Raw genomic sequence first — 11622 nt, 5'->3', positions numbered from 1 at the left:
AAAAGATCAATTGTATAAAGTGAGAGAGGCGAGTGAGAGAGCGAGATCTGGGAGAGGGGAACAAAAATATATGTATATATACAATTTTCTCTCGCTTTATACAAACACAAACGCACTTTATACACTAGCGTTTCTATAAAAAACGAGAGAGGCGAGGGAGAGAACGAGAGTGGCGAGCGAGATTCACCAGGAGAGAGGTGAAATAACAACAGTTTGCTATGAGGTACAATTAAATCAAACTATATTTATAACATTTAATTTGAATTAATAGTTTGCTATTATATACAATTTTCCCTTAAAAAAATCTGATAATCAGAATAAAAATATGTGCTTTGGCCGTAATCAACTCTTAACTTGTAATAATTTGCTTTTTGGTTGAAAGAATCATATGAACCAGAATCTCCATAGAGCCTTAAGTAATTAAACTTGCTTTTACATGTCTCTCTTCAGGCCACATTCACCTCTTTTTAGTGTTGTGAGAATTATTTCCTGAGGAAGATGTAATCAAAGGGATTCCTTAGTTTCCGAACAAATATTCGTATATCGAAACAATACTCTAAAATACAAATCGAAATAAATTTGTGCCAATCCGAATCCATGCATTAAATTCCTTTAATTTCATATACTAGAAATTGAGATACCTAATTAAAACTCATCTAAAAGAAGAAGAAAAGGCAGCAATGGAGAACCAACAAAAAAAAAACAGAGGAGAAAGAGTCCGAGAAGAGAGTGGAATAAGGTAGGAGAAATGGAGAATGGGTAAAATAAAATAGGTCAATATTATATTTTAACGGGTCGGGTCACTAAATGTTTTAAATGGTTTTTTTTAAAAAAAAATTGGATTTTAAATAAAAAAATTATATCAGCAAATTTTAATTAAAATATCAATTAAATATGTTGAGTGACTTTCTGAGAAAACAATTGATAGTTGAGTGACTTTTGAGTTAAAATTCATAGTTAAGTGACTTTCTGAAAGAAGAGTTGATAGTTGAATGACTTTTGAGTTAAAATACAAAGTTGAGTGACTTTCTGAGAGAATAGTAGATAGTTGAATGATTATCTGAGATATTAACTCTCAATTTCTAATACACTCACATATAGTAATAATAATAATAAAAAAAAATAAAAAAATCTAATAAAGTACAACAAAATCAGCAAAAAGTACAACTACAGAAACACACTGGTCCATTTATACAGAGTGGATTTTGATGTTCCAATAAATCCCAACAAAGCCAAAAAAAAAAGACACTGTTTTATCGTGTAATAAATTTTTTTAAAAAAATAAAAGAAATTCTATCTCTACTACTACTATATTCTCCTCTCAAACAAAAATCTGGAGCCTTAACGCTAACATGCGCTGGGCTCTCTTTTCCACCGCCGCTGCTACCGCCACCGTCGATTCGTCGATCTAGGGTTTCTCTCTTGGCGGGTTTCAGAAATTTGTGATCCAATTTTATAAGAACAGAGAAATCTCTTAGTTCTTGAAAAATGGGTCTTTTAAGTGCTTTTGCAGCTGGGTTTGTGGTTTTATTGATGGTCTTTGAAGGGATGGCGTCGCCGGAGACTGTTAATGTGTCGGTTCGTTCAGTTTGCCCCTTGAAATCTGTTAAAGATTCGGTTTTTATGGGGTTTCAAGATTTGACTTGTCCATTAGATGGGATCCAATCTTCTTATGTGGCTGAAGTTATTCAGGTATATATAATTTTTCTTTGTATTGTATGTTGTACAATATTTTCACCTTTTTGTTTGAATCTGTTTGATTTTGGGTGTTTTACCTTGTTAGCTAGGTTAAAAGTTAAAATTAATTAACCAGTGGGGTACAAATTGGCAGATGCAGTAAAATTTATGTTTTTTTTGGATGTTTAGTGAATAGGTGGTGATGATTCTTGTCTTTTTGAGTTGAATTTTGGCGAAGTAATTAAGTAAGTTTTTTTTGTGACATTATTTTTGGATGATTTGCCTGTTTCTAGAGAGTGAAAATTGTCTTGGAGATAACTAGTCCAGAATTTTGAAATATTTGTGACTTTGTTGCATACCTTTTAAGTTCTGTTTATAGTAAGGAATTTCGACTAATTGGACCGTGTGTAGGATCAGCATATGAAGAAGCAAGAGTAGGATAGAAGGCCTACACCGGACTTGTTCTGATGAGTTTGAGCTTTTAGATGAGATTCATGAACCCTCTTGGTTTCATGTTTGAGTATTCAAGTCATATATATAACAAACTGAGCTTCTGCTGTGTTTATTTGTTAATCTCGAAGAAATAGTGAAAGCTGCATTAGGTTGTGTGTCTGACCTTCAAATGCTTTGCAATAGTCGTTGCTGTTCAAATGTGTTGGTTTGTGTAGCTAAATCTTATTCGGTGTAGAATGAATTTACTAGTTTTGTTAAATGACTGTAGTGCTTTGAGAAACCAAATATTTGGAATGCAGAGTCTGTGGATATGTTTCAGTTTTGTGGCACCTTGAGCTACCCAAATCAAAATGCGCTGAAGACTATTTTGTATAGTCATGTTGGCGTCAGCCTTACCCTTCACCCAATTTTTTAAGTTGGCTTTATCTAGTATTGGTGGTTAATGTGGTTATTATGCTTCATATATTTGTGGATTTGTATGCTTTTTTTGTTCAAGGTTTTGCTCAACCGTGAATCTGCAATGTTGATGTGTCATGGGCGCATCCTCAGAGATGATAATTTTTTCCAGAGGATTCGTACTAAGTGAAAGATACATGACATGTGGGGCATAGGTCTTCATTCATTCACTGCAGGAGGATCCCACACCATTGGATCATCATGCATTTTCCCTAGGGTGCCCGAAGGAGAAGCAATAAACCCAATTTGTTCTGGTGAAACTGAAACAAGAAAAAAAATGAAGAGCAAAGTTGCTCATGCCCTTACCTTGCAATTATTCAAAACAATACAATTATTTTTATCTATGTACTGCTCCGCATGAATCTAGGGTTATGGAACCTTTTTAGATGTAAGAGTACATGAGTATCATGTCAAGACATTACAAGGTCGATGCATTGCAATTATCAAATTCTACATGTAGGGGAAGTTAGAGCACACCAAGTTGAATCACTTTGGCTGTTGAATGTGCATTACCAGTGGGTACACCCTGTGTCATATGTTGAAATATCAGAATTCTTTTTGAAAATGCTGCCCTCCTCCATCTCCATTTAACTTCTTCCCTGTCATCTTATGATGCGAGGACAACATACATAGGATCCACCCCTGCCCTCACCCACAGAAAATTGATTCTATTTTTCATTTTTATTTTCTTGATTAATTCTAATGGTTCTGCGTTTTATTTTGAAGGGAGATGAGCTGTCATTGCAGAGGGCACTAAATATGATTCACCGAAATACACATGATTATGTTGCTTTACTTTTCTATGCATCCTGGTGTCCTTTCTCTAGAAGTTTTAGGCCAAAATTTTCCATCATGTCTTCTTTGTATCCTTCAATTCCCCATTTCGCAATTGAAGAGTCAGCTGTTAAGCCAAGGTTAGTGTGAAACTAATGTTATACGTCATATTGCTTTCTCTATATTGTGCTGACAACTAAGAATGTCCTTTCAGCACTCTCTCAAAGTATGGAGTTCACGGGTTTCCTACTCTCTTCCTTTTAAACTCAACAATGCGCATGCGGTATCATGGCTCTCGCTCCCTTGATTCAGTGATTGAATTCTATGGTGGCACTACTGGTAAGTGTGTCTGTTAGATTGTATTATGGTGTTTGAATTTAGTGCCCCTAAAAACAAAATCCGTATAGATTAAGTAAACCTTACCCAATTCAACCCCCCAAATTCGCCAAAAAGAGAATTGCCTGATGGATCCTGAGAGTTTTGAAAGTAAGAATGATTTGACATTGGTGGTAACTTTTTCGCTTTTGCTAAGGTGGTTTTGCATAATGCACATGCATTTTTACATTTTCTATGCCTTGCCTTTTCTTTTCAGAACTTCCATTTCCCTCTCATAAATTGCCTGTCTAATCTATTTGATATACATGCGCATGTGCAGTTAACTGTATTTTGTAGCTCCAAGTAGGTTTCGAGCTAATGCATGTTACATCAGAACTGTGAAGTATGGTGTCCATTTATTTATCTTTTAGGAATGTAGCTTATTATGTTCAGCCATTGTTCAGATCTTCTTCTCCTTGCTGTTTGACTTTTCTACTGCTATCAAAGTATTCCAAAGTTGTTTCTTGTGTGACATCCACTAATATGGGAATATTCTTGCTTAAGTTGCCTCTTTATCTTAAGCCTCTTTTAAATATGAAACAGGTTTTCATAGTGCTTCGGTGGATGCCACTTCTCTTGGCAAAATGGGATGCTCCTCAAATCTTTTGAAACTGCATGGAAGTGACCAGGAAAACTGTCCATTCTCCTGGGCCAGATCTCCTGAAAACCTTTTTCAGCAAGAGACATATTTGGCCTTGGCCACTGCATTTGTGCTAATGAAAGTACTTTATATGATATTTCCAGCTTTACGTAAGATTGCTCAAATTGGCCTGGGAGGTTGCATTTTACAAATAAGAATAAGAAGCTTGTGGGAGCTTCCTCTGCTATATCTGAACCGAGCTGTACAATTATGTAATTCACTGAAGGAGCCATGCAAAAGAAGCAACTTGCAGGAAGGAGCTATGAACGCCAAGGCATGGGCTTCTAAGTCTTTAGCGTCTGTCTCATTTGGAGAGTCTAGCGCTAGCCGGGTGGAACCAGTAAGTTCAACTCACTAGTTGCTTTGATGGCCATATCTAAAATCATAGTGCTCTTTTATAATTGTTTTAGCCACCATAATTGGTGCTGGTTTTATCTGATTGGCACAGCGCTATGCAATATCAAGCTTTTGAAACGATCTGCTTCAATTTGATGTAATGTAGATTAGAATTTTTTTCTCACCATCAGAGAAATAATGTACCACATTGTATATAGCTTTAACTAATAGGCAGAGCTTTTTGAATTCAGATCCGTGTTTATTTAATTAAACCAAGACACTGTCTAGTTCCTTTTGTATGCTAAGTTGTCTTGAATTAGATCCTTTGTGAAACAAAATTCAGGTAACTCATCGAAACTCAGTACACATGTTTTTGCTTTCTATTTCTAAACACTCTGCGTAATGAGAAAAAGTGCAGAAGTGATTAAATCTGTTGTGAAGAATTGCTGGGAAACGATACACAATCCAGGACGAGTTTGGTTGGTCCCAAGAAATGGTGAGCATGAAATGCTTTAACTTTTAAAGTTGTTGAATCAAACAAAGTTCTGAGGTGTGCCTCGTACTCGAGGATTCTCGTTTCCTATTATACTGAGTGTTGAAGCTTTTGTATGTGATATGGTTAGTCTCTGCAATCGGCCTCATGTTTTACTCTAGGATAGTTAAAATAACTAGAGGATCATTTCGTAAGGCATAAAACATAATTAGACTGTCCCCTTTTCCTATTTTAGGCATTCAAAGTGGTTGGCAACTGACAAATAGTGATTTTTTTAAATCACAAGGTACTCTGCCTTTTGGTTGTTGCTTTACTGTGTCACTTTTGAATTATTGATACACTAACTATGCACTTTTGACTTTGTACCATAGTATTAGATGAAAATAAGGTCCTTATCAAAGAAAATATGAAAAAGAAAGTGTATGCATCTTAATCATGAATAAGGTCGTCTTATCTTTGATTTCACATTAAACCAAACCTCAAAACCTTCTTAAGCAAAATCCTTTTTATCCGATGTCCAATAGTCACATTAAAGTTTGACTAAATATGAATTCTCGTCTCAAAGTTCCCATGTTGAGGGGTAGAACAATCTAAAGATGATTATGTTCCCAGGAAGACTTGCATGTGAGACCTTTGATTAAGAATGAAAGAATATTTATAACTCCAACACAATCCTCATTGATTGTTATTATTATTATTATTAAAAACTTACCTATCAGAAGAACAAATTTGTCAAAACTTGGGCCTATTTTTCTTGAATTGAGGTAGTAGCCAAGTACATAAATTTCCACCTGCGGAAAAATAAAAATGAAGATTTATCCACTCAAAAACAATTATTATCACATTTACTATAGTTTTGATTAGGACGTGTACCAAATATATAGGTTGTGTTCTATTTCGTTCTAGAGCTAGATTTGCCTCTTTCTCTTTCAACTTTTATCATATTAGCTTTCACTATTTCAAGAATTTATTCTGCTTCTTGAGAATCAATATTTCTAATATCCTTCTCCGAATTATTTACCAAATTAAAACAATAATCTCGTTAACATTTATTCTAGCAAAATCACTCATAACATCCATTGTTAATGATTGATCATTAAGGCGTATTACAATATTTATATATCGATAGGTGCGACAATAGGGCGTGATTTGGTAGTCCTCATTCCCATATGGATTAACAAGCTTTCTATATATAATCAGATCCTTTTATAATAACATTCTACTCTATCATTTAAGTTTTCATAGAAAGTGATCTTCCTGATTTAATATATCACATATTTTTTAATTTGTAAGTGAAAATTACAAAAATGAAATGAGTTGCAAACTAAGGAAGTAGGAAATGCAACGTTCAACGATCGTTTGATACCTTAGATATGTTAATATCTTAAATCAAACATGAATAGAGTTAATCATTAATTAAATTTTGAAACTATTATCCTTATATCATGTACCAGACGATAAAGTCGAGATTGCAATTGAAAGATGTTAAATAAGGAAAAAGTTGACGTTGACAAAGCAGTTATTTGAGTGGCAACCAAACATATACTAATTGATGACTTGACTGGGCCAACCTACCATGTTAGTCTTAGCTAATTTGAAAGAAATGGTCAAGTCCATCATTCAATGGTAGTTGGGACCATCATGCTTCAATTCAATCAACTTGCTTCTTTCATCATTCAATTTTTGGCTATCAACTTGCTTCTTTTTCGGGTTTTGCTTTTGGAATCTACAAGCAAGTGTTTACATCATTTAGCTATAGATTCTCAATTTTTTTTGGGAATGAAGGTTCAACATGTGTTTGGTCATAGTTTTTGAAAACATATACTAATATATAAATATGCTTTTTAACTTGATCTTAATTGAAGTCGTCTATGTTAATCTTCAATTTTGGATGTGTACAAATAGACACTTAGAACCCGTTTGGTCATAGATTTCCTAAGTAAAATTTGGCAAATAGTGTTTGTCCATACAATCTGTCATTATTTGGCAAATATTTTTGGCAAATAACCAAAACTAGAAAAAACTAATAGTTGGGTCAAATCTCATTATTTGGGAGCTTTTAAAAATTCAAATTCTACACCAAATTTTTATCTTTTACAAAAACATCTTCTATAATAGTTTTTGCGTTGTATTATATAATTTTTACTCCAAAGCAGTGATGAGATATGAAAATGAATATGAAAGTGATGATATGGTTGTTGATGAAAATGATGAACAATCGGTTCAGGGAAACAAAGTCATGTGTTTCGTCTACTTCACGATATATGGAATGATGCTTGTTGCACTCACTCCGAACTACCACATTGCTCCAGTGTCATGGATACTACTTGTTATTTGTTGCAACGAAGATCCAATAGATTTATTGTGGAAGTAATGATAGTTTTTAAACTTATGGGTATAAATCATATTTCTTAAAAAAGTGAAACATGTTTCCCAAATACTATAGCCAAATTTCATCCAAACTTTCACCCCAATAATATTTGCCAAAAATATTTGGAAATCTATGGCCAAACACTAGCTTAAATTTGTATAAAATTGAATAAGTAGAAACACATGTCCTATATGACAATTTGCATGAAATACACTCGAACTAATTTGTAATAGGTCACGGACACATTATGTGTCCTGAATGCTATGATTCTAATTCACCCATGTACTTTAATGTTATATTGATGTACCCAAAAAAAAAACTTTGATGCTGTACCATTGGTGAGAACAACAACGACATTTCAGTGTAATATTTCATAAGTTGAATTTAGAGAAAATAGAGTATATATAAATTTTATCCTTACCCAGTAAAGACCGAAAAATTATTCTCCGCTCAAATGCAACAAACCATCAGTGCTAACGCGATACATAACTTTATGGACAAAGTACTTTAGAAGCACTAGTGCTGATTGCTGAAGAAGGGCATGTGAGGACTGAGGAAATAAAGATTAGTTTTGACTTTTGATTTAGTTTTTGGACAAGATTTATTAAGAGATCTTTTCCAAAAAAATATTCTGTCTTGGGAGTAGTTTTTGGTTAAAGGCACTAATTAGTCTTCTGAAAGCCTATTTAATTTTATGATCCAATTGGATAAAAAATATTCGTAATATTTGTTATTTATCTTATATACGTTCTTTATTAATTTATCGATTCATTAAAGTTTTACTGTTATATTTTATTTTATTGTTGTATATTTGAAGAATGAGATACGGATTAACAAGCACAAAATGACTTGACTATTAATCTACTCATTAATGAGACGACGACATAGAAAAGAAAGTATATCCTTTGTCACTCTCCTTATAAATTAAAACTAGAGAAGAGATACATATTTTGAAATTGGTGGGATTTAGGATAAAAACAAATGGCGAATGCACTTGCGGTTAAGATAGGTCTTGCATTCTAAACAATTAAAAAGAAGTCTAAATATATCTCTTGCAGTAGCAACAACACTTTTTAAAGGGGTAAATTTGGGCAATTTACATAGTTGAATGATAATGTTGACACTTTTTCCTTATTAAAAAAAATTATATATTGAAAAGCTTCCGCCCTTAATAAATAAAAATATAATAATTATATTATAGTTGACCCAACCATTAACAAAAAACAAATTGAATCATTTCACATGTTTATAGTAAATTTGAACGTGTCCTTTTCCTAATTGTAGTGTTCTTCTATATCACTCACTTTGCTATTTTTTATTCATTGTGCTTAGGTCAAATTAATTATTATAACGTATATGTATACAATTAGGACAAAACATATGCTAAATCAAATTCATTTACTTTATGATTCGTCTCAAATCCTATCACTTTAATCTTATTAGAGACAATTTTATTTTAGGGAGATTTGATAGGCTAAAATCAAATTTGTAGCATGTACTTTTTGATATTTACCAATAGCTATGTTGTAAGTCAAGTAAATATTACTCCCTCCGTCCCGTTTTATGTGAGGTACTTTGACTAGGCGCGGAGTTTAAGAAAAAAATGTAAACTTTTAAAACTTGTGATCTAAAATGAATAATAGAAATTTGTGTGACTGTAAATCATTTCAGTAAGGGTAAAATACATATTTTATAGTTAAATTATTACTTAATATAGAAATGTATCATTCTTTTTTGGACTGACTAAAAAGGAAAGTAAGTCACATAAATTGGGAAAGAGGAGTATGTAATAATTGAAGTATCGTCTTGAGCAATAAAAAATGTCCAAATGTTAAGTTCAAATCTTCCTTGATGTGACTTCCATTATTTATGCAAGATGTACATTTGATATTTTTTTAATTGTTCAAGAGATTTTTAAAAGCAAAAGATAATAATATAGCTTAGGGCAGGTGCTATTCAGTTGAATGTTTACCCTTAACATTTCACTTGTTGATTTTTAAATATATTAATTTAATCGATAAGATATTGATTCATTTAATTAGTTCTCGATTGACTTATTTGTTTATCAATAATAACTGATAAGAAAAGGTAAACTTCAAAAGGTTTATCGTTGAATAGTGTGAAGCAAATTAAGTAAAAAATATGACTTTCAAATTTATTACTTCTATGCCAATTGCTAAATAAGAACACACAGTAGAAAACACAAAATCTTAGAAAATAAAATTCAAAAGATGAAGGTAGAGTTATGAAGGACGAACACAATGCCTAGTTAAAAAAAACTATTCAAAACATATCACACCCATTTATCACAAACATTTACTTCATGAGTACCAACATTATTAAACGAAAGAAAACAAAACTGACAACGTACCTAATTATTCTCACCAAATAGGCACACAACAATATTACTAAGACCACCATTATAACTAGATAACGAACCAACAAGAATTGTGGTAGAGTAATAATTACTCATTTATCTTTAATCAGAGATCTCGAGTTTGAGTCCTCTTAAATATGAAGTTTTTTTTGTTAGGGAACACTTTACCCCCAACGAGGGACTTTCAATGCAAATCAATAGAGCTTCAATATAGATATCAGACACCAGATGAAAAATAAAACTAGAAAAGACACTCCAAACAAATTAAGCAGAACCCCTCTTACGTTACAACTTTATATAAATTCCAATTTTTTTTTATATATATATATATATAAAAGGTATAAACATAATATAATTATTCCTAACGTGTAAGCGATTTGTCTAATAAAAAAAGTTGAGTAATATGTATTGTGCATCGTTAAGTCGTTAATTGTAAATTTTATTCTGTTTACTAATGGATAATTCAATAGTCCAATATTAATAAGTTATGAATTGATTTTGTAGTTGAATTATTGATTTTTGTTCGATTTTAAGAAAGACATGTACATACTCTATAAGCATCACAGATATTAGTATAAAATTTTGAACCTTTTTCCGTTTTAATATTGGTGTTAGTCCATATAAAATATTTTAGTTAAATTTCGTAGAACTATAATTTATTTATTTTTTAAAAAACTGATTCTTTTTTTATATAAGTAAATAAATAATTTTATTGCGTTAATTTTTATTTTTTTTTATCATCCGACAATATTCAAAACAGTTACAGTAAAATCTTAGTCAATCCGACAGCCATGTGACCGACAGCTTCCTGTTAACATCATGCTCTGCACGCTCAATCAAACGGCTGAGATTCTCTCTAACCCCATCATCAACGGTCCAGATTTGATCGCCGGCAATTTGAGAAATCCAAGGTAGTTTTAATCGCCCACTGTTCCCACTAAAACCAGTATCAAGTACATCCCCCTTTGAAAGCAGTTACCAAATGCCGCATAATCTAAAAAAAAATAAAAATTCCAATTATAAACTTTAATTCTAAAAAATTGTTTTAATTATACACTTAATTATAAAAATATTATGTATATTCTCTCGCATGTCTAATAGGTAGTTAAATTAATATAATTATATAAAGTATGTAAAAAAAATTAATTATACGAAGGTTAATGCATATATGATATAACTAAGGAAATAATATGTTTTATGTAAATAACTTGATTTTAATTATTAATTCCAATAATGTGTTCTAGTTCACACTTTTGATTCACAATTAAAAAAAAAATAGGTGTCTTTTTATTCTTCTGGTAGATAGTTAAGTTAATTAGATAAAATATGTCGTTATATGCTTTGTATTAATAAACTATAAATTTTAGATTTTTTTTATTTGAGGTTGATACATATAATTAAATGAGATGATATAGTTTTAATGATTAGCTTAATAATATAATATATAAGTGAAAATACATGTGAGTTTTGTTTAAATTTTTTTTGAATACAACATATTTAACTGAAAAAACTTTATTAGGAATTGAAGTGTTTGGATTAAAAGATGATAGTAATATAAGTTAAAAGATGGCCTTAATTTAGTCATTTTTTTGTGTGTAAAAGACAAATAAAAGGGAAAAAGAATAGTCTAAAGAAAAGGTAAAAGTCTTCACATATAGAAGAGAATCATC

General features: G+C 31.7%; 1 protein-coding gene across 1 annotated transcript; it reads left to right on the top strand.

Moving 5' to 3' along the window:
- Positions 1 to 1285: 1285 nt before the first annotated feature.
- Positions 1286 to 5016, top strand: LOC102582277 (5'-adenylylsulfate reductase-like 4). Its single transcript, XM_006364801.2, has 4 exons — positions 1286 to 1692; positions 3313 to 3500; positions 3575 to 3699; positions 4279 to 5016. The coding sequence occupies exons 1-4, from the start codon at positions 1489 to 1491 to the stop codon at positions 4731 to 4733; spliced, it is 972 nt and encodes a 323-aa protein (XP_006364863.1). The 5' UTR covers positions 1286 to 1488; the 3' UTR covers positions 4734 to 5016.
- Positions 5017 to 11622: the final 6606 nt, after the last annotated feature.

The sequence above is a fragment of the Solanum tuberosum genome, unplaced genomic scaffold, assembly GCF_000226075.1.
Source record: "Solanum tuberosum cultivar DM 1-3 516 R44 unplaced genomic scaffold, SolTub_3.0 scf00517, whole genome shotgun sequence".
In the NCBI taxonomy this organism is placed as follows: Eukaryota; Viridiplantae; Streptophyta; class Magnoliopsida; order Solanales; family Solanaceae; genus Solanum; species Solanum tuberosum.
Note: the sequence above shows the minus strand (reverse complement) of the source record. Positions and strands in the feature narration are given on the sequence as shown.

What these genes read in the sequence shown, in the direction of transcription:
- LOC102582277 (XM_006364801.2), top strand. Translation starts at nt 1,489, where the DNA reads ATGGGTCTTTTAAGTGCTTTTGCAGCTGGGTTTGTGGTTTTATTGATG. An exon ending in ATGTGGCTGAAGTTATTCAG is followed by an intron (nt 1,693 to 3,312) that starts GTATATATAATT and finishes TTTATTTTGAAG; the next exon opens with GGAGATGAGCTGTCATTGCA. An exon ending in ATTCTATGGTGGCACTACTG is followed by an intron (nt 3,700 to 4,278) that starts GTAAGTGTGTCT and finishes AATATGAAACAG; the next exon opens with GTTTTCATAGTGCTTCGGTG.